At 38.4% G+C, this 23,966-nt stretch overlaps 1 protein-coding gene across 4 annotated transcripts in view; it reads right to left on the reverse strand.

Annotated features, from left to right (window-relative positions):
• Positions 1–334: 334 nt before the first annotated feature.
• The window catches only part of LOC131028986 (uncharacterized), a 141,156-nt gene continuing 117,524 nt past the window's right edge, over positions 335–23,966 (reverse strand). For all 4 annotated transcript variants that reach the window (XM_057959361.2, XM_057959360.2, XM_057959358.2 and 1 more), the window contains exons 9-11: positions 954–1,001; positions 766–860; positions 335–654 (exon numbers count right to left, since the gene is read on the reverse strand). In XM_057959361.2, coding sequence (XP_057815344.2) covers positions 553–654; positions 766–860; positions 954–1,001 — 245 coding nt within the window. In that variant the 3' untranslated portion in view covers positions 335–552. The remainder of the gene's footprint in view (positions 655–765; positions 861–953; positions 1,002–23,966) is intronic.

Raw genomic sequence — 23,966 nt, forward strand, 5'->3', positions numbered from 1 at the left:
TTATTCATTTCCAATATTCCTTTGGACAAGCTAGCACACTGGCTTATACCTTAGCAAATTATGCTTCGGACCATTTGAATGATCTTTTTTCGTATTCATTATTCAGTTGGTTCGACTGTGAAAATCATCTATCATGTCCTTGCTTTTATTTAAGATTAATATTTGCTACAAGAAAATGAGATTGAAGATTCCATCATCCCAAAACTAATGTCATATAAGCACCAGTTTCATGATTTTCAGGCTTCTTGATTTGCATATATTGCAGCAAAATAGGTTACAAAAGAAATTGATAATTACAGAGATGATCAATAACACAGCATGGCTAGCAAAGATGTGAAAGCAAGCAGATAACCTGTCTAGATAATTTAATTGAAACTATATTGAAATTATATTGTAGCTGTTACAGATTACAATATATTACGAGACAAAAGGAGATGAAAGGAAAAAGGATAGGAAGGAAGAATGGAAGAGAGGAGGTGGTAACATTAATTTGAGAATCAACGCAAAACAAGTTGATATAAAACACTGAATACGATGATTCTGAAACCTGGGTTACTGACTTAAGAGGCTGTATCCAGGCAAATCTTGAACACAACTAACATCCTCCAAGGAAAGCTCCTTCTCAAGTTGCATTCGTGTAGCTTTCAAAACCTCCTATAAGAAATGAAAATAATCAGTTCACAAAAAGAATGCAATTAGCCTTTACAAGAAGAATACATAAAATAACTTGTCGTTTATAATAAAACAAAAGACTAATTTGCATACATTGAACTCCATATAAGAAGCATGTTTTGCTAGCCATTGTGCATCCAACATCTCAAATGCTACACAGAAAAGCATATCAAAAGCCATCTCATCCTCTGCAAAGATCCAGTCATAACATACTATATTATCAGAATTTATTACTGTATTGTTGAAAATCAAAATACATGATATTTGTTCTATTTGCATACCCGCTAGTATCTTCAAAAAATTTGTCGCTGATAAGGAGCTTGGTTTGGCTGCAAATAACGGGCTAATTAGCTCATTAGAGAATGTAAAGTAAAACGAAAAAGTCTTCACATCAAAACAATCCTTGTGGCATTGGGGTTCAAGAACTAAGAAGGTAACTTGTGTCCTAGATCATGTTGTTCAAGGTCTAAATAGAAACTTTTGAAGATCAATTGAGCCATTTGCCAACTAAAATGAAGATTCAATTATTTTAAGTTTAAACATCCATACAAGCCTAGAAATGTGTGGAATCCTGCACATACAGGTCACTTGATAAAGTAGCAATCTCATGCAAACATGTTTTTCTTTGAATCTAACTTATCTTCAGAATTAGGATTCTTTGGTGTAGCATGTGTCTAATGAATGATGATAATGATCAGTTTTTAAGTTATGCAGTTTTGCTGATTGATTATAATGAACAGGTTAAGGATGGTATGTAATGCATGCAAATACTCCACTTCTCTGCCTTGTCTGTTTGTCAAGGTAGCTCAGTTTCTTGGCTGGGTTATATTTTAAGACAAATAGAAGTTAAATATTGGCAAAAAGGATCTTATATATGTTGTTTTTAACACTTTCAGATTAATATAAAATCAGAAAATCAGAATTTATTTCTAACTAAATTAATTAGATTAGAGATTTATAGTTTTCCAGATTTAGGCATAGCAAAGAAAGAGAATAAATAAGAACAAGACACAGTTACCCTGGGAAAACCTCCTAGGAGGAAAAACCCAGCCAGAAAAGATCCTCAGATCTGATTATGGATTAGATTCATATGATGATTACACACTTATCTGGAGTACAGTAATATTTGTGATTGAGGTAGCCGAAGGTCGCGGGTTCGAGCCCCGCCGGGACCACCAAAGGTTGAAGTAGCGATTACCTATATACATCGATATCCTACAGCAAGCATCTTTGTGTTTCGCGAATTATAATTAGAAGGCAGCAAATCACCATTAGAAGTCAGCGAACACTTGTAGATGCACAGCGAATTCCCTTGAAGGCTCAGCAAACCCTCTTGAAGGACTGCGAACTAGTTTAAAGGTGCAGCGAATAACATCCAAGAGGCAGCAATCATCATCTCTGTGACAATGAGCTAATCTTATAGACTGCAACCTCAAATCTGCCATCCTTCTTGTGACAGCAACATCTGTACTCCAGATAAGTGTGTAATCATCATATGAATCTAATCCATAATCAGATCTGAGGATCTTTTCTGGCTGGGTTTTTCCTCCTAGGAGATTTTCCCAGGGTAACTATGTCTTGTTCTTATTTATTCTCTTTCTTTGCTATGCCTAAATCTGGAAAACTATAAATCTCTAATCTAATTAATTTAGTTAGAAACAAATTCTGATTTTCTGAGTTTATATTAATCTGAAAGTGTTAAAAACCCCATTCCACGGGGACGCGTCCCCCCCCTTTTTGGGTGCGTCCCCCCATCAGAAACATCTCGGGGACGGGGGGACGGGGACGCGACGGCCACCGCCACCCAAGCGCCACCGAGACGCGGAGACGTCCCGCGTCCCCGCGTCTCCTAGGGAGACGTCTAGGCGTCTCCCAGAGAGACGTGGAGACGCCACCACGTCTCCTTGGGAGACGTTTGGGCATCTCCCCATCCTTTGAGAGACGTGCAGACGTCTCTCCAAGGACGGGGAGACGCCCAGACGTCTCCTGTCACCCCAACTTATATGCAATGTTTAAAATTAAAATTTAAAAAAAAAGTGACTTTTTAAGTTTTTTGAGGGTTAAGGGGTAACTCTAATTGGACGTGGGCCAATAGAAAAATAACACCCGACGCCTTTAGAAAATAATAAAAGTATTTTTGGCCTCACGGGGCGCTGCCCCTCGACCCTGCCCTGTATCGCGACAGGGAACGTGCAAGGGGCGCTGCCCCCAAACCCCCGTTGAAAAATATAGGGGGAAACCGCACCGATAGAAGTAGGGAAAATCTAACCTCCGAGTTTGATTAGGCTACATATAACAACACAACTTAGAAATCTTGGTATTTAGATTTAGTATTTCAAATTTCCTGTAGTCTCATTTGAAATGTAATTCTTACACTGTAATACTGTCATACATCTTTTCAAAACTAGTTTTTCAAGTACTATATGTATATGTATAAGTATATGAGCACCACCACCCCACCACCCCCCCCCGCCGTCCCCAAATTTAGGCCCTTGGTCTCCCTGTCCCGAAAACGCGTCCCCCCATCCCCAACGCCCGTGGAACACTGGTTAAAAACAACATGGTATCAAAGCTATAGGCTAGATCTACTTTCAGTTTTCAGAAATTAGTACTCCTTTATTTCTAGATTGTTGTCCATACACAGGTCAGGTTAATGGGGCTGAAAGTTGAAGATAGGCTTGATGGAAATACCAATTTTGTTGCATGGAAGGTTCAAATCATGTTGGCTCTAGAAGAAGAAGATCTTCTCCACTTCATAGAAGCGAAAGAGCTAACTGAACCTACGGATGCTACTGAGCTAAAACAATTCAAAAAGGATGCTTTCAAGGCTAGAAAGCTTCTCATTGATTCAGTTAAAGACCACCTTGTCACCTCCATTGCCTCATTTACTACTGCAAGGAAAATGTTCAGTCATCTACAAGGTACCTATGAAATTAACAGTCTCAATAGGGCAATTACTTTAAGACAACAACTACTTAATATCAAAATGTCAAAAGAAAAGATTCTGTTATTTCCTATTTTATGAGAATTTCAGAACTAAAGAATCAACTAGGTACAATTGGACATAACATGGAAGACTAGGACCTTGTCATGATTGCCCTAAATGGTTTACCACGCTCATGGGAGTCATTTATTCAAACCTAAGTTGCCGGTTCGGATTCTGGTTCGAGATTCGGGTTCGCAAATTCGTTCATTTTTTGGGGGGGGGTGGGTTCGAGTTCGCTTTGGGTTCGTCCGTACAAAAACATATAGAAATAAAAAAATAAAAATATATACATATATGCAGCAGCAAATAAATAGAAAAATACACCACCATATATATTAATGTTGTAGACTTTTAGTCCAAATGGCAAATAACATAGCAAAATGCCAAAATACACCACCATATCAATGTTTATGTTAAAAAATAATAATGTCAACATTAACAATCAGCCATCACTGATCAAATATCATCAAAAGTCATCAAACATATCATCATCATCCTCCTGTGGCAAATTAGAAGCACATACAGTGCCACTGGTAGTGGTACTAGCAATCTCAGCCTCGGGAGCAGCCTCATGATCACTAAGTAGCTCATCATTATCATCATCAACTCCAAGTGCATTAAGGCGGGCAATTGAATCATCCAACTCTGCATGCTTTGGTTCAACATCCCAATGCTTTGCCTCCCCTTGTTTGTAGGTATTGTCTTTGTGTGTTAGGAGCCTCAAGTTTGAATGCACATAGACCAAGTCTTCCACCTTCTTGGAATGTAGTTTATTGCGTTTTATTGAGTGGATGAAGGAGTATGTGCTCCAATTCCTCTCAGATGATGATGAACTATCAACCTATCAAGATTTTCAATTTTGAATTCAGAGTTAAGAGTTATCAGTTATGATTCTATGAATCATTGAATACAAATTTTAAGAATGAAGAAATTAGAAATTAGAACTTTAAGAGTTAAGAGCTTACTTGTGACAAAACTTTGATGGCAATGGGTTGTAGGTTCTGATATATTTCTCCATGGTAGTACCACCATTTATGAGCATCAACATTTGCCTTGTCTTCAAGAGCCTCAATACCGCAATCATCCGTGCTTGTGAAACTCATGACTTCAGCCCTCACCACAGCCCGTAATGAATCTGGAAAGAGTCTACGAAGGGCTGCCTTGTACCCAATAGCAACTTCATGATCTCTATATGGGGCAACTCTAGTGCTACTCTTATTGAGGACCTCCCGACTATAGTATTTGGGGCTCAATGCAAAGGCAAGGAGATGCAAAGGGGTAGTCATTTTGTTCCATCTCTCCACCATGATTTTTTGCATTTCCTTGAAGAATTTTTCTTCAGGATCTTGCTCTTTCTCATTTATGATTGTTTTCATATCCTCGATCATGGAGTCAATGCCATCATATACCTCACCCAAGCAAGGCCTATCCATGTCAGTGTATTGGATCATGCTCAATATGGGCTCCGTAAATCTCAGGAGGTACTCAGCAAGATCCCACCAAGAGTCATCTAGTATCATTGCCTTAATGGCAGCTCCCCTTGTACCAGTAGATTGCCTCCATATGCTCCAATTAGCACTGGTTACCATTCTAGACAATGCCTCTTTAACCTTCACAAGACGTCTCAGAACAATAGTGTGGGAGGCAAAACAGGTCTCGGCAACCTTTTTCAAAATCAAAACCAATAATAAATTATAAATCAAAATTAAAATTAAAAACTTTGAAAGTTTACTAAATAGTAAATACTAAACTAAAGTCTAAAACATATTTAAATTTTAAATAATTTAACTTACCTTCAAGAGCTCCAATCTCGAGAATTGTCTAAATATGGCTTGTGACATATGGTGACTCGTGATGAACATTTGGATCTCTTGGGCATCACCATACATTTTTTTGATCCACTCAATTTTATTGCCAATTTTTTGCAGCATTAGGTTGAGTGAGTGGACAGCACAAGGTGTCCAAAAAATGTGTTTATAACGCTCCTCAACCAATAACCCGGCAGCCCTACAATTTTTTGCATTGTCTGTTATCACTTAAACAACATTTTGAGGGCCAACTTGCTCAATGGCTTGGAAAAGAATGTTTGCAATGAATGGACCGTCCTTCACTTGCCCTTCACAATCCATTGCTCTCAAAAACATTGCACCTTTGGTGGACACTGCAAGAACATTGACCAAAGGGTGATTTCTTGCATCTTTCCATCCATCTGATACTATGGACACACCTGTTTCAATCCATGAATCCCTAATAGGCTTCAAGGAATTCTCTACATTTTTCACCTCTTTGTCCAATAAAGTGGTGCGCACCTTCTCATACCCTGGGCCCTTGAACCCCCTTGGAGCCTCATTAATTGATCTCACCATTTTTTGCCAATACGGTGAGCGAACAACATTAAATACCAATCCATTTGCATAGATGCATCTACCTATGTCTTCCTCGGCAATGTCTCTAGCCTCATTCTGGAATGATATTTCCAAGGGCCCCTTTGCTCTTTTATTTGTCACTGGTTGTTCAGGAAGATTCAAGAACGGATGGCCTTCTACGGATTGTTCATTGGAAGTTGAAGACATAGAGGCCTTTGTTGCTTTTTTACTTCTAGACCTTTCCAAAGTATGAGTAACTGCATTCCCAACTGCTTCATCTGCTTGTCTTTGCTCTTCAATATATTTTAGTACAATAGAGTTTGCAAGCAAGGTTTTAGGTGCAAGCTGCCCTGGAACTTTTGACTTGCTTGGACAAAACTTGATGCCTTTTTGAGGGATAAAGCACAAATGTGCTTTCACTCTACTATAAGAGCTTTTATATTCCTCTTTGCAATGCTGCAAATCCAAAGGAAACCTCCTCCACCTGGTAGTTGCTGAACCATTTCCACATATTTCCATAGTGGAGAGCTTGGCTCTGTTCTAAACCAGGAGTTCCCAGTGCTAGAAGCACTTGCCATTCTATGAATGTTGAATCTATAAACATTGAACAACATACAAATCCACAAACCAAAATGAAAAAATAAAATAAAAGTAGAACTAGAGAAATCATTTCATTTTGTAAAATAATGTAAAGAAAAATTTAAAAAACAAACAAAATCAACAAAAACCCATTTCTTTTGGTGAAATCTTCCTCTTCAATGTCTTTGAGGAGTTCTCAAAACTTGCAACTACGTAGGAATAACTCACAAAACAGCTCAGAGGATGCAACTATCACCCTTCAACACTCCTTCAACTATGGCAAGCAAACAAGAAAGTTTAGAAATGAAGCCAACGAGTTTTCTTTTTCATTCACAAATGCACAAATGAGAAAGGTTTTACCTATTTGACCTTTTTAGTGGTCTAATTTAGGGTTGGAGGGTCGAATAGACTAAATTAGGCAAAAGAAAAACTTTTAAAAAGTTTTTAAAAAATGTCTTTTTCACCCAAATTCTTCCCGGGTTCTGCCGCTGGAACTAAAATTAGTTCCAAATACGCCAAAATTCGGCTAGGGTTCCTCTAAGAGAATTTGTTGGGCCAAAAACGAACCCTGCCAGAATTTGGGGAGAATTTGTAACGGACCAGTAGTTGGTGCGAACCGAACCAAGACCCGTGGGATTTTTTGCAGAATCTGGCAACTTAGATTCAAACCATAAGTGGTAGAACTGAGTTACTGTTGTGACGTTTTCACACATCGCCCCATTGCAAATGGGACCCTTCCTTTTTTTTGCTTTTTAGGGTTTCTTTTTTTTTTGGTCTTTTAGGGTTTTGTTAGTTAGCCTTTGCATTTTGAGTGCTGTCGGGGTGATCACATGGATAAGCAAGTCCGGCTTGAGTGATGTCTTGATCCTGAAAATTTGGCTAAGTCTGGAATGTCCTGAAATTTGGCTAAGTCTGGAATGTCCTGATCCTGAAATTTGACTAAGTTTGGAAACTGAAAAACCTCAAAAAACTAGATTTTGCAATGTAACTCCTGGAGGTTTGAAACCACTCTCAAACATCCTGAAAGTATATATGGAATATAACTTAAAGTAAATGTCACTTATACTTAAATGTTATATTCCATGAAAATTATCCTGATAGAGAGTTCGAAAAGTCAAATTTCGCTCTTGTCCTTCACTGAGGATCCAGAGCGAATTTCGCTCATGTCCCTCACCAAGGGTCCAGAGCGAAAAAGCTTAGTGGAATCATTCCTGACCTTGTTTGGACAAATTGAGACATCAAAGGCATGAAGGAGGACGTAATCAACCCATTGAAGATAGTTTTGAGAGTTAACAAGGCATAAATGACCTCATAAAGGCCAGGGCGCTCCTGTCCCTTTCCAAGGGACTAGAGCGATTTTCCCTCAAGACAAGTTTTTGGCAAAAGGAAGGCAGGTTTCGCGTTTGAGGTGGGTGAAGGAAGACGCAATCGATCCATTGAAGATAATTTTCGAAGCTAGCAAAACACAAGTGAGCTTATAAATGCAAAATCGCTCCTGTCCCTCTCCCAGGGACCAGGGCGAAAAGCACATTAGCTAACCTTCCTCTTCAAATTCGGGCGAAGCCAAGTCAAGACACAAGGTCAAAATGATGTTTAAAAGGTTTCACGGAGGAATGAAGTAACAAAGGCCATCAAGTTGATGAAAAATGGCTAGGGCGCTCCTGTCCCTCACCAAGGGACCAGAGCGAAATCTTCAAATATGCCTAATAGTCTAACATTTTGGAATGCTACTTTCATTGCCAAGACTCAAGATGGAACAAGGAATGATGTTTTACGCCTTGAAGGAGATTAGATGTCGATGTGGTTAGAGGATTGTGCAATAAACTAAAAATCGCTCCTGTCCTTCACTGGAGGACCAGGGCGATTTCTATAAAATCAATCATTTCCTTCCAAAACCATGTCTAGGCAAGGGTTGTGCAAAGTGAGAAATGCCTTTCGAAGATGATGAACAAGGAATTGCCCCCAAAGATCAACAATTTTAGGATTAAAACCAAAAATCGCTCCTATCCCTCACCAAGGAACCAGGGCGAAAATGGTTCTAAGGGGCATTCATTCCAAAGATTGAATTGATTAAACTCAAAATACCAAGCGAGAATCCCATTTTGGGCGTCCAGGATGAAGTGTTGAACGTGAAAAACAAGAAATTGTAAGGCTAAGATGAAAAGGCGCTCCTGTCCCTCTCCAAGGGACCAGAGCGATCTTGTTGATGTCCACTATCTTGCCATGCCTAGGCGCCAATATCATCTATGACACATTAAATGCCAATTTCGATGAAACCTTGAGATATTTTAAAAAATTAAATTGACATTTAATAAGTGCGCCTAACATTTAATAATTAATTTTGAGCCTAAAAATCGATTTTTTTAATTATAAAGGCATTTAAAATTAATTATTATTATTTTAAAATAAAATGGGAGCGCTTGGGGTATTATTTAATGTTGTTTTTCAAGTCGGCCTCTCCTTTTATTTAATTCTTATTTATCTTTTGGCCTATTTTTCAAGTCGGCCTATGGGAAATGAAAGGATGAGCGCCCATATAAGAGAGGTGTGTTGAGCGATTTTAATCCATCATTCATTCATTCACACAAGTGCGATTTGGAGAAGAGCAACAAGGTGCGAAATTTGGTCTAGGAAGGAGCGATTTTTGTTGAAGGCTAGAGGTGGAGCGAATTTTCCTCAAGGCGTTGAAGGCTAGAGGTGGTGAAGTTGATAGAAGAAGCACATTTTGAAGACTTCGATCCACATTTTGCCTAGCAAACTTGCTTAATTTTGCATCTTTTCTTAGATTTAGTTCTCAAGTGGAGGTATGGCGAGATTCTCCTAGTCTCAAGTTTGGATTTTCAATTTTCAATTTCAAGTGGCTTAGTTAAATTTAGGAAATGATAATTCAAAGATTTATCATGAGGTTTCCTAATTTAAAACTTAAATCCTCTTTCTAGTCTATATTTCTACGTTGCAAAACATGTTACTAATTTTGAAATGTTGTGTAGGTATCAAGATGGCGACTCCCAAACTCGAAGGATCTACAAGTCGGAAGGCTCTCATCAAGGAAAATCAAGCCAGATCAAAGACGGTCTCCTCCAGGACGATCAAGCAAGGACAAGGGCAACCTCCTCCAGTCTAGCATCGACAAGGACGGCCTTCTTTGGACTAACGTCATCAAGGGCGACTTCTCCAATCCAGTATTCCAAGGCGAGGTACATCAATCGTCCTGCACATCAAGGACACAAGAAGTTAGAACAAGGGTTCGTTGAAGAAGCAGATAGTACCAAATGAATTAATTAAAGCTAGCTTCTCAACAACATCAAGTTGAATATTTACTAAGTTACAAGTGTCAGACGAGGTGGCATCCCAGTCATCGCTCATCCAGTCGAATTGTTCCACCTCCGCATGTCCAGATTCAATGTACCTAACTCATGGAAGGTGGCACAAACTTCGATGTACCTACCCCGGCTATCCATTGGTCAAATTTTCCAAAGAGGACATGTGTCCAAGCAATACAATTTTATCATTGGTCAAGCATTAAATGTTATGTAATGGTTGTAACAAACCCTAATTAGGGTTTTCATTGTTGAATCTTGGCCATTGATCTCGAATTGATCTAAGCCATCGAATTGTATTGAGGGCACTATATAAGCCCTGGCATTTCATTTTGTAAAGGGAATAATAAGAGTTAGTTAGTGAATAGAGAGTAGTTAGAAGGTGATTAGAATAGCAATTAGAGTAGAGTAGAGAGAGAAGGCAAAGATTGTTGCCAAGATGTTGTTGTAAAAGACTTGTAACTTCATTGAAGAAATGGTGAAATTCATGGGTCGATTCGACAATTTGCATGGTCTTTATACTTCTCATGTTTGATTTCATGTTATTAGATGAGTGGAAGAAATGTGCTTGATTGATGGTGAAATTCGTATATCCAAACTACTAGCAGTTTGTTGATTGCAGACTTGCCTTGCGTAGTCAACTGGAATCATTCAGCCTAAGCTTAACTTCAATTGTCGCTTCTTCATTGATATGCATCAACCTAATGGTGTCTATGCCTGCAGTGATGATTTGAACATCATAAAGCTTTCCTTCGAAGATCGCACTAACCTTGTGGAGATGGTCCTGGGATGTCAAAACAAGACTTAGTTAAAATTTCATCAAAGATCAATCATTGCTCTTACATTCTTAGTGTTAGGATTAGATCTTTTCCCCGCCCTCATCTTTTTTCCTTTTTTCAAATCAAAGCTAGCAAGAGCCTGTGTTCCAGCAATATTCAAAGCAAATCAGAAGTTCAGGCATCAAATGTAAGTCCCCTTGTGATTCCAGCAAATCACATCATACCACAAAGAGTTTATCCACACGTAGAGACCCTACATACAAGAACCTTGGAGTCATCCTGATTGATCCTTTTCCGCGATATCTTCAGCAATCAGAGGCTTTATTCAAGAGAGGATAAGGTACCCTTGGGTATTTTATTCTGTGTTTGATAGTGTACAAAATACACGTCAACAGTTACCTACCCTTGATCGTCTTAAGAATGATTGCATCCAAGAAGAATCTCGCCTTATCACAAGAGGGCAAACCAAAAGTCCTCATGTAGATGACCAACACATGCTTGCAGCCCAATGCAAGCAAAGTGAAAATTGGAAGAAGCATTATCCTAAGAGAAATAGAGAATTCAAACCACCTAGTTCTCAACACTCTTGGAAGAAACCAAGAGATATCTCTCGTGTTTGATGTTTCAGATGTGACAAATTTGGTCACTATGCTAAAGAATGTCAGAATGATCCTACTCAAAGAGAAGTCAACCTAAATAAAGTCTCAGAACAAAACGATGACTTCCTATTTATCTCTGCCCTATCAAGCAGCATACCTACAGACAGTAATACATGGCTGATCGACAATGGTGCTTCCAGACACATCACAAGCTACCGTGATCATCTTTCAGATTTAGTAGAAAAGGATACCAGTCTTCACGTGGTAATTGGTGATGATGCTCGATATTCGGTAAGAGGTTCTGGCACTACTTTAAATTTAGACTCTGGTATTTCACTTCACCTTAGTGACATCTTGTTTGTTCCTGGAATTAAAAGAAACTTAATTTCCATTTCTGCTCTAGAAGATAAAGGTTATCAAATTTGGTCTAAGAAATCTAGTTTTAAATCTGCTCGTGTAATTGGTAATAGATATGATAGTCTTTATAAGCACTCTACTAACCCTGTTCAAGCCCTCATTAATGAGGCTCCCGAATCTTGTGAGCTATGGCATAAAAGACTTGGACACTTACACTATCAAGCACTTCCCTCTCTTGAAAAGTTAGTCAAAGGTATGCCTAAACTTAGTCAAATTCATGATAATACTTGCAAAGGTTGTGGAATAGGTAAAAATGTTAAAAGTCTTTTTCATAAAAGTGAAAATAGAGCTAAAGATAAACTAGAACTTGTTCACTCTGATTTATGTCTATAACATCTCCTAGTGGATTTCTTTATTACGTAATCTTCATAGATGATTTCTCTCGGAAAACTTGGATCTACTTTTTGAAATCTAAAGAATCTGATGAAGTCTTAAGTAAATTTAAAGAGTTTAAGGCATTAACGGAAAACTCCTCTAGTAAAAGAACTAAATGTTTAAGATCTGACAATGGAGGTGAGTACACCTCCGGTAGCTTTTATGAGTTTTGTGTTGAGTCAGGAATTAAGAGGGAGTTTTGTGTTCCATAAAATCCTCAGCAAAACGGAGTTGCTAAAAGGAAGAATAGGACTATTGTTGAGGTTGCAAAGGCTATGATTCATGATCAAGATTTGCAGACCTTTCTATGGGCTGAGGCTTCTAGAACAGCAGTATATATCCAGAATAGATGTCCACACCGTGTTCTAAAGAACATGACCCCTGAAGAAGCCTTCACAGGATCCAAACCAGACATCAGTCACCTCAGAATTTTTGGAAGTCCTGTTTATGTTCATGTGCCCAAGGAAAAGCGAACCAAGTTGGAACCCTCCGGGAAGAAAGGCATGCTAGTCGGATACAGTGAATCCTCCAAGGCCTTCAGGATCTATATCCCTGGTCAAAGATATGTTGAGGTAAGTAGGGATGTTACTTTTGAAAAAGATATTGCTTTTAAGAAATCAAAAGGTTCTTCTATTATTGATGAAGCTAATGACAATCAAGATATGAATGTTGATATTAACCCTGAGATTCAGAGGGAGCCTGTTGAACCTCCACCTCAAGAAGAACATAATGATCCAACAGAGCCCATGAATCCCACTGACATTCCTAGTGACATTGTTGTTACCAAAACGAGGCCACTTTGGGTAAGAAACACCATTCAAGAAGCCGAAAGATTTGCTGCTCCCAGTGGCACCTTCTGTGAAACCAAGAGACCTCAAGTATTCTCCAACTCCGCTGCATTGATGAGCAATCTCATTGAATCTGAACCTTGCAATGTTGAAGAAGCCTTGAACCATCATGCCTGGAAGCTTGCTATGGATGAAGAGTATCAGTCAATCATCAAGAATGATGTTTGGAATATTGTGCCCAGACCCAAAGGTAAATTTGTTATTTCCTCTAAATGGTTATTTAAAATTAAACATAATGTTGATGGTAGTATTGAAAAATATAAGGCTAGATTTGTAGCTCGTGGTTTTTCTCAAAAGGAAGGCATAGACTATGAAAAAACATTTGCTTCTGTTGCTAGATATACTTCTATTAGAACTATAATAGCTATTGTTGTTGCTAGAGGTTGGAAGCTACATCAGATGGATGTTAAGACTGCCTTCCTTAATGGTGTCATTGAGGAAGAGGTCTATATTGAACAACCTGAGGGTTATGAGATTCAGGATAGAATAACTCATGTGTGCAGGTTGAAGAAAGCTCTGTATGGCCTCAAACAGGCTCCCCGTGCTTGGTACGAAAGAATTGATAAATACTTGTTAAGTTTAGGCTTTTGTAAAAATGATGCTGAATCTAACATCTACTTTAAGTTATCCAATGATGAAATGTTAATTCTAGTTCTGTATGTGGATAATTTATTTTTTACTAGTAAAGATGAACTTATCATTAGATGTAAGAAAGAACTAGCTTCAAAATTTGAAATAAAAGACTTAGGTCTAATGCATTATTTTCTAGGTTTAGAAGTATGGCAAAAATCTAACGAAATTTTTCTAAGTCAAGGAAAGTATACTATTGATATTTTGAAAAGATTTAGAATGATGGATTGTAAACCTATGTCTACTCCTATGGAATCTAACCTAAAGAAGTTAAGTGTTTATGTAGCTTACTCGGATTTTGCAGATCCATCATAGTACAGGCAGTTGATTGGATCGCTGATGTATCTAGTTAACACTAGACCAGACATATGTTTTCCAGTGAATGCTCTCACCCAATTCATGAGCATGCCCAAACATGTTCATCTTGTTGCAGCCAAGCATATCCTAAGATACTTGCGAGGCACAGTTGGTTATGGGCTGAAGTATCCACTTAACACTTCAATAACCTTGGAAGGTTATTCAGATGCAGATTGGGCTAGAAGCGTCAAAGACAGGAAAAGCACTTCCGGCATTTGTTTCAGCTTAGGATCCGCAGTGATCTCTTGGGCTTGCAGAAAACAATCCTCAGTGGCACTAGGTACTGTTGAAGCTGAGTATATTGCAACAAGTGTAGCTTCTAGGGAAGCAGTATGGCTTTGTAAGCTTCTTGCTGGGTTGTTTGGTCAGCCTTGGGATCCTACAGTTATTCATTGTGATAATCAGAGTTGTATCAAAATGTCTATCAATCCAGTGTTTCATGACAAGTCAAAACATATGGAAACTCATTATCATTTCATTCGAGATATGGTGCAAAGAGGTGCCATTCAGCTGAAGTATGTCAGCACTGATGAGCAGGTTGCAGATATTCTTACCAACCCTCTGTCCAAAGTGAAGTTTGTGTACTTCAAGGACAGACTCGGTGTTGTGGAAAATGAAACCCTGATTGAGAGGGAGTCTCAACCTCAGTGATACATTGTGTTGTATCAAACCACCCTCTGCGGGCAATGTAAGATGGTATTGTAATCTTCTTAGGGAGAAGTGTAATTGTTAACCATCCTCTGCGAGCAATGTAAGATGGTAGAAAAGATCCTCTCCACCCTCTGCGGGCAATGTAAGGTGGATCCAGTCTATGCTTGTGTGCGAGCTGGAAGATTATATTATGTAGTTTCATTATATGCTTGTGTGCAAGATGGAAGACTACAATGTTCTGATTATGTAATCCATTCTTTGCTTGTGTGCAAGATGGAAGATTATGATTATGATTCTCCTCCCTAATTAAGAGGGGGTGTTGTTTGTAATTAGGGTTGGCGGATTCCAATTGCCTTAGGCAACATTGGAATCCACCTAAGGGTCTGGTCCCTCCTTTAGCGTGTAGGGTTGGGCCCTCTCTCACGGTACATACTAAACCTCACGCCATATTCTAAAGTGCACCCACGAAATAGGGCCTACCCTATCATATTAAGGCATTTCGATAAAAGAGAAATTAATAAATAAAAGGTTAAATATAAAAGCAAGGCCGACCTAACTAAACAACCTTGCTCCACATATAAATGAATATCAACTTCACATTCATTATATACACTACAACTCTCCATGCGAAATATATATCTGCTCAATGTGAAGGTTGAAGTAGCGATTACCTATATACATCGATATCCTATAGCAAGCATCTCTGTGTTTAGCGAATTATACTTAGAAGGCAGTAGATCACCATTAGAGGTCAGCGAACACTTGTAGATGCACAGCGAATTCCCTTGAAGGCTCAGCAAACCCTCTTGAAGGACTGCGAACTAGTTTAAAGGTGCAGCGAATAACATCCAAGAGGCAGCAATCATCATCTCTGTGACAGTGAGCTAATCTTGTAGACTGCAACCTCAAATCTGCCATCCTTCTTGTGACAGCAACATCTGTACTCCAGATAAGTGTGTAATCATCATATGAATCTAATCCATAATCAGATCTGAGGATCTTTTCTGGCTGGGTTTTTCCTCCTAGGAAGTTTTCCCAGGGTAACTGTGTCTTGTTCTTATTTATTCTCTTTCTTTGCTATGCCTAAATCTGGAAAACTATAAATCTCTAATCTAATTAATTTAGTTATAAACAAATTCTGATTTTCTGAGTTTATATTAATCTGAAAGTGTTAAAAACAACAATATATACCAGTGAATCTCCTAGAAAGCTCATTTTTCCTTATGGAAAAGAAGATTTTCACAATGTTATCCCGAGTTTTCGGGACGGGGACGGCAAGGGACAACAAGACGCATTTCCGGGATGGAGATTTTTTTTGCCAATTTTGGGGATGGCTATATAAAATATAGAGAAACTTTAAAATATATAGAAAAGTTCAAAATATGCATATGAAAACATGGATAAAACATGCATTAAACATTATATTCATATGGAAACATGAATAAAGCATGTTTACATACGTTACAGAACTTTAACATATAACATTTGTGTTCAATTGATGCCCTTGTTTGACCACCAATATTGATGGTATTGATTAGTCTACACTAGCCATTCCCATTGATGTTCATTTCCAGCCCAAGCATGTGAGTTTGAAGGAGTATGAGTGGTTTCCAGCCTGAAAAGTACGGCCCAGTACAGGTCGTACCTCTTGCAGACCTTGCGTGATTTGTTGTGTATGATTCCCTGCATTTCTTGGCCCCTTTGTTGCTAATTGGTGGTGTTAGTGGTGTATGTTGGGAGGTGTTATTTGATGTTTTGGGAAGGTGTTTGATGAATTTTGTAGCTGTTTTGACCTGCAAACAGTTGAATATCAGACCTGCAATTAAGTTTGAGCTTTGCATAATGGTTTCCAAACTTGACATTGATCATTACAACACTTGTTTGCAAGTAGTTCATTTTTTTTCTGGTTGGGGGATATTTTGATAGTAATCTATTCTATAATGATCTACAACCACTTCTTTATGCACTACCAGGTTCTGGGTGTTTGTGAAATTGATTACCAAACTGTTGCTCATATTTCTGATTGCTTTTGGCTAAGATTCAGACCTGTTTACCCTTCATATCAGTAAAAAGTCCAATTTTGCAGACCTGCAACCACTTTTTTAAACACTACCAAGTTATGAGTGTTTGTGAAATTTATTACCAGGCTGCTGTTCATTATTTCTAAGTGCTTTTGGCAGTGATTCAGACATGTTTACCCTTCATATCAGTGAAAAAACCAGTGTTGCAGACCTATAATCACTTTCATATGCATTACCAAGTTTCGGGGGTTTGTGAAATTAAGTTGTGCTTGCTGACCAGATCTGTTGCAGCACGTATCCCCATGTTTTCCAGACTTCTTGTTGTAGTTAGAACTGACATATGTAGTTTAATGTGTATGAAATTTAGCAAACACTTGTGCACTATTGCTGAGGTGTGGGGGCCCACAAAAAGAATTAAAAAAAATATATATTTTTAAAGCATGAGTCTTCTTTTCTTTTAAATGTGCTGGGAAAAGGGGAACGGCTGGCTGTCCCTGGATTGGTTAGGGTACATCACAGGCATCCCCAATCATCCTGGGGACGGGGGGACTTCCCCAACAACTGGGAACGTCATCCCCTTTTTTAGGGACATTTGCTGCTGAAACCCCCTTTTTGTGGGGACGCTGTGGGGACATCCCCTAGGCATCCCCATGTCCTCAAAATGTCCCCGGGTAACGTAGGACTCATTTTCATCTACCCTTCAATAAACAACTTGCATCCCAAAATATTCTGGGATAATCTTGTTGGATATTTGACACAAGTAGACTTAGTTTTAGAATTAAGCTCTAGAATCATTTAATAAATTGTGAGGCCTGCATCTTGTAGAGACGCCCTCGCATTTATAAATTAGGTAATTAGAGAAATGGCAAAAATAAGACTATAAGAACGTAAACAGAATATGAAAGATTGTAATGATCGGCTTTCCATGGGTTGCCCTTATCTTGCAATGTAATATTTAAAAATGGTTTAACAGCCTATGGACATTTAATGTAATTCTTCTTATCTTATCAGTAAAACTTGCCTCACTAACCAGAGCTTGGGAGACCCGTATTTTGGTCATGTAGTATCAGAGACATTTGAATGCAGTTCGTGGATATGTAGATTTATAAGAATTTGATAAAAAAATAAGAGGCAATTTGTGCATGACAGCTGATTCTTTAATCTCAGAACTTTTTGAATGATCCCATGGGAATAAGAAAAAAAATTGAGTTGCCCCTATTAAGAAAAAGCATATCAATATTGTTTGAAAATTTTGCACCGTGGCATGGAAAATGAATGCTATTTTGAAAACTTCAAGCTGAAGAAAGTGTCATTATCAATTTGTGTAAAGCCATGTTGGACCACTAAAGGAATATAGTAGCTGGAAAGAAATTTGTGACTATGAGCAGGCATGAATGTGAGAAGTGCGCTAAGAGAGAGAAAGGGAGGGAGGGAGGTGCAGGAGAGAGACAGAGACAGAGACAGAGACAGAGAGAATAGTCCAAGCTATGCACACTTGAATGTCCAAAGTTGGCGGATTTGCATAGAAAGGGAATAGTCAATGGATAACCTGGATTTCATAAAGATACGGTTTTATGTGAAGCTAGGATAATAAGAATACTGTAATGTCCCCATTTTGCGAGCATCAGAGTTTGTAAGAATTAGCCTATCATTTGACCCTCGTAGGCTAACAATTATTGATAGAGGGCCTCGTGTGGCAGTTACTTGGTGATTAGAGACATTACTCTTCAGCTGGATTCAGGTTTTGGCCTTTGCACAGGTTTTTTGACTCAGATTGGCACACTTACTATTTATAGTAAGTTACTATTTTGGGAGAGTCAGGGTTCCTATTAATAGAAAGACACCTGAGCAGAGCTTATTGGCAGTGTCAACCTTGATTGGGCCTTTGCAGCTATTTCTAGACTCAGTTCCACATACTTACTATTTATAGTAAGTCACTATTCAGGGTTTCTATTTTTAGACAGGCATTCAATCACATGGAGAACAGGGAGAGTCGACTCCTGGCTCAGACGGTTTAGCAATCAGACAAGTACATCAAGAGATATTAAAGTTTAAGTGACTTAAGTGATTTATTTAATATTTTAATATTATTATAAAGTTCTAAAGTAACTTTATAATAATAAAGTCACTTTAATATAATAAAGTGCGTTAAGTGAATAATTTAATGTGGGAATAAATCTTTTATCCCACATTGGCCAGGAAAGTGTTTGAGCTCTCTTAAGGAAAGAATAAAAGGAAAGGCAAGAGTTCATTCTCGGCATCCAGTTGATGAATAGTATTTTGATTGATTTTTATTGTGGAGCCTAGGGCTTTCGCAATTTTCTTCTTTGATCATAGGAAACGGAAACTTCCTATTGATAGCAATTTTGAAGGTGTGAAATAACACCTGAATTATTGCAGTTGTGGGAAAGAATACTTCAGTTCTTTCATTTGTGCAAATTGGTGAAGTTTTCTACAAGGGTTTGAAGTTTATTGTTGAAGAACATTTATAGTTGGTTGTGAATCATCCTTCTTTGGCACATGGAGTTATATCATTCTTGTTGGGAGAGATTATCAACAAATTATTCAAGGTTTTAGGAGCAGATTGCAAGTTTCTTCATCCACTGCTACAGTACTCGCGTGAATAGTACCCGCGTGAATAGTGCCGCGCTACAGTAACTCGTGAATAGTGAAATGCTACAGTGATATGTGAATAGTAAAATCGCTACAGTATATTGCATCTTAGTTGAGTCTACTCAAGGGTTCTTCAAGGGTTTTAATTGCTGCTCATTTCCAGATTAGTTGCTGCTGTCATGACATTGAAATTTGGGCAGAATTTATAATTGTTGGAGGCCGTACTATAGCAGCAGCAGCCACACATGTTGCTTCACAATTTACATGGTATTTGAGTTGCTACATTACCCACAACGTAGGCGCTTCATTGGATCAGGTTCTCTTGCATTTAATTTCAGTATTTAATAGACATTCGAAGTTGGTTGTATGTGTTGTGACGTTTTCACACATCGCCCCATTGCAAATGGGGACCCATGTTTTTTGCTCGTTTTCGCTTTGCTTTTTAGGGTTTTGGTTTGAATCCAGTCGGTTTTGGGAGCTTTTTGAATTTCCTTTTCTAGAATGCAAATTTTGAATGAAATGAATTCGCCAGAATGGTCTATTTTCAATTGGAATTTTGAATGCAGAGCTTAAATTTGTCTAAGTGTTGAAGATGAAATGTGATTTTTTGTCCAATTGAATATTTTTGACCAAATTTTGACTTTTTTGAATTTTGATCCTAGGCATTTCAAATGATTTGTTTTCGCCTTGTGAAGTGTTAAAATGTGTAAAATCATGATATTTTGGCCTGTAGGAGCAAAATCGCTCCTGTCCCTCAGTGAAGGACGGGAGCTCGTTTTCAAATATCTTACTATTCCTGCAGGGTCAAGATGAATTACGAATTGGAAGTGATGGAGAAAGGCGAGATCTTTCCATTGAATATAAATTGAAGATTTTCATGAGCACAGAAATGCCTCCAGGAGCAAAATCGCTCTTGTCCCTCAGTGAAGGACCGGAGCTTAAAATCAAATATTGCTTTGTCCTTGTAGGATTTTAACGTCTTGACGATGTGAAAAGGTCCAAAGAGGTGCATTTTATCAAATGAATATAACTTGAAGCGCTGTCGGGGAGATCAATAGGGTGGCAGGTCCGGCTTGAGTAAGGTCCTGACCCTGAAATTTGACTAAGTCTGGAAACTGACAAAACCTCCAAAAACTAGATTTTGCAATATAACTCCTGGAGGTCTGAAACCACTCTCAAACATCCTGAAAGTATATATGGAATATAACTTAAAGTATAAGTTTCTTATACTTAAATGTTATATTCCATAAAAATTATCCTGATAGAGAGTGCGAAAAGTCAAATTTCGCTCCTGTCCCTCACTGGAGGACCAAGGCGATGCGCTCCTGTCCCTCACCAAGGGACCAGAGCGAAATTCTTCATAAGGTACGATCTGGGCAAAGATCAAGCAAATTTTATGTTCGAAGGCAAGAAAGGAGGTCAATCGAACCCGTTGAAGACAAATTGAAGATTATCAAACGTCAACAAAGGACCAAAATGCTTAAGTTCGCTCCTGTCCCTCAGGAAGGGACCAGAGCGATTTTTGTTTTAGATGATTTTCTTGCCCAGTTTGGGTGAATTCCAAGGCATAGATGAATGAAAGGAGGTACAACGGATCCGTTGAAGATAATTTTCGAAGATGACAAAGTGAGATGGAGCCTACAAGAGCAAGATCGCTCCTGTCCCTCTCCAAGGGACCAGGGCGATACAATAAGTATGTTGCCTTTTCTTCAAGTTCAAAACCATTCCAAGTCAAGGTGAAGGGTGGCAAAGGGGTTTCGAAGCGTCTCCATCAAGCACAAAGCATCAAAAATTACCAAAGATGAAGGATTTGCACCAAATATCCTAATTCGCTCCTGTCCCTCAGGAAGGGACCGAGCGAAATTTACATAAAGGCATGAATTTTGAAAGTTTATCACGCATCAAGTGATTGAGGAGGATCAAGGGACCACGTTTTACCCAATGAAGACAATGGCAAGTTGAAAAAGGCAATGACAAGCTCAAAATCATGAAGTTCGCTCCTGTCCCTCAGGAAGGGACCAGAGCGATGTTGAATATATTGGCTAATTCATGCAAAAATCACGTTGAGTCAATGTTTTGCAAGGTCATACAAGGTCTAAGGCGTCTTAACAAGGTGATATTCAAAGGTTTTTAACGTTAAATGATCATCAATTGAGCTAAAGAGACTATATCGCTCCTGTCCTTTGGACAAGGACCAAGGCGATTTTTACTAAAACACTCATGTTCCGACAAAATCAAGACAATGCAAGGGTGGGCAAGATCGAGGACGTCCTTTGGAAGGCAATTAACGAAGAACAAAGATCAAAAGTTTGCAAATTTGAGCTAGGACACAAGGATCGCTCCTGTCCCTCTCCAAGGGACCAGGGCGATATTCTTCTAAACACCAAAACGCCTCGTTGAATTCAAGAGAAATGAAAGTGGAATGGAGGAATAACATTGTTTGTCCCTCACAATGAAAATTGGAGTTCGAAGATGTAAGATCAAGGAGATAGCATGAAGATCGCTCCTGTCCCTCTCCAAGGGACCAGGGCGATATCATATCTAAAGGACATTCATTTGCAAGAACAAGTCAATCAAGCTTGAAGGACCTAGCGAAAATGACAAAATCAACGTGGAGATCAAGACTTTGAACGTTAAAAGTGCAAGTATCGAGACAAGGTTGATGGATCGCTCCTGTCCCTCAGTCAGGGACCAGGGCGATGAGGTACGCAATTTTCATCTTCAAAATTTGGCGCTCAAACACATTTCTTTAAATTTATTTTAAATGCTAAAATCGATGGATTGAAAATTTAATTAAAAATGGCATTTAAAATTTGCGCTTGATATTTATTAATTATTTTTGCCTTTATAAAAATCGAATTTGACAATTTAAATAATAAAGGCATTTAATAATTAATTATTAATTTAATAAAAAAATCAAAAGGAGCGCTTGGTTTGTAAGGGTCGGCCTTTTATTTTAAATTTGTCTTGTTTACCAAAGTCGGCCTAAAGGTGAATAAGAGGTGAGCGCTATAAAGGGAGGGTGAAAATTGTTATTTTCACATCATTATTTGTCATTTCTTACATGCGATCTTGAGGAAGACAAAGGAAAGTGCGAAGTTGTATTCAAGGAGCGAATTTCATTTCAAGTTAGAAGGCGCTAGTAACTTCCAAGGTGGTGCGAATCTATATTGGGCGAACTTGCCAAGGTGTTAGAGGATCAAGTCAAGGACATATCAAAGGTGGCGAAGTTGATAAGAGGAACGTTCTTTTGAAGATCACATCAAGACTATCAAATTTCAAATTTTGCCTGGGCGAATTCCTTTATTTTGCATTCTAGAGTTAGCTCTCTCCTGAGGTATGGCGATATTGGTTTTATTGTCTTGATTTTGAATTGTTCATCGTCATTTCCTTAATTTTGAATTTTGGAATTTTGTTTTGCCTTAGCTCAGTCTTTTTTAGGAAATGATTAATAAAGGACTTATCATTAAGTTTCCTAAAATTTGCTCTCTAATTTATGTTATGTATTGCAAAATCATGTTACTAATTTTGAAATGTTGTGTAGGCCTCAAATGGAGATCTCATCAAGGAAAATCAAGCCGGATCAAGGACGGTCTTCGCCAGAACGATCAAGCCAGGACATGGGCGACCCCTTTCAATCCAGCGTACCAAGGCGAGGTACATCGTCATCCTGCACATCAAGGACGCAAGGAGTTAGAACAAGGGCTCGTTGAAGAAGCAAAATAGATCCAGATGAATTAATTAAAGCAAGCTTCTCAACAACATCAAGTTGAATATCTACCAAGTTCCAAGTGTCAAATGAGGTGGCGTCCTAGTCATCATTTCTCCAATCATTGAAGTCCATCTCAGCATGTCCAGATTCAATGTACTTAACTCATGGAAGGTGGCACAAACTCCGATGTACCTACCCTGGCTATCCATTGGTCGATTTTTCTAGAGAGGACATGTGTCCAAGCAATACAATTTTATTATTGGTCAAGCATTAAATGATATGTAATGGTTGTAACAAACCCTAATTAGGGTTTTCATTGTAAAATCTTGGCCATTGATCTTAAATTGATTTAAGCCATCAAATTGTATTGTGGGCACTATATAAGCCCAGGCATTTCATTTGTAAAGGCTAATTAGCAATAAATGAGCAATTGTTAGAGATAGTATGTAAATAATAGTTAGAGAATAGTTCGAAGCAATTAGAGTAGAATAGGAGGACAAGGCAAGAAATTGTTGCCATTGATTGTAAACAAACTCCATTTTCATTGAAGTAATGGTGAAATATGTCGTTTTCTTGCAATTTGCATGGTTTCTTGTTGAGTCTTCAATCTTAGATGGTAGATGATTAGATGAATGAAGGAAATGTGATTGATTGATGGTGGAATTCGTACATCCATACTACTAGCAGTTTGTTGATTGCAGACTTGCCTTGCGTAGTCAACTGGAATCATTCAACCTAAGCTCAATTTCAATTTGTTGCCTCTTCATTGATATGCATCAACTTGGATGGTATCTATGCCTGCGGTGATAATTTGAACATCATAAAGCTCCCCTTAGAAGATCGCACTAGTCTTGTGTAGATGTTCCATTGATGTCAAAACAAGACCTAGTTAGAGTTTCATCAAAAATCCAATCATTGCTCCTACATTCTTAGTATTAGGATTAGATCCTCTCTTCGCCCTTATCCTTTTTCTATTTTTCAAATCCAAGTTAGTAAGAGCCTGTGTTCCAGCAAAGCAGATCGGAAGTTCAATCATCACAT

The sequence above is a fragment of the Cryptomeria japonica genome, chromosome 10 (assembly GCF_030272615.1).
Source record: "Cryptomeria japonica chromosome 10, Sugi_1.0, whole genome shotgun sequence".
In the NCBI taxonomy this organism is placed as follows: domain Eukaryota; kingdom Viridiplantae; phylum Streptophyta; class Pinopsida; order Cupressales; family Cupressaceae; genus Cryptomeria; species Cryptomeria japonica.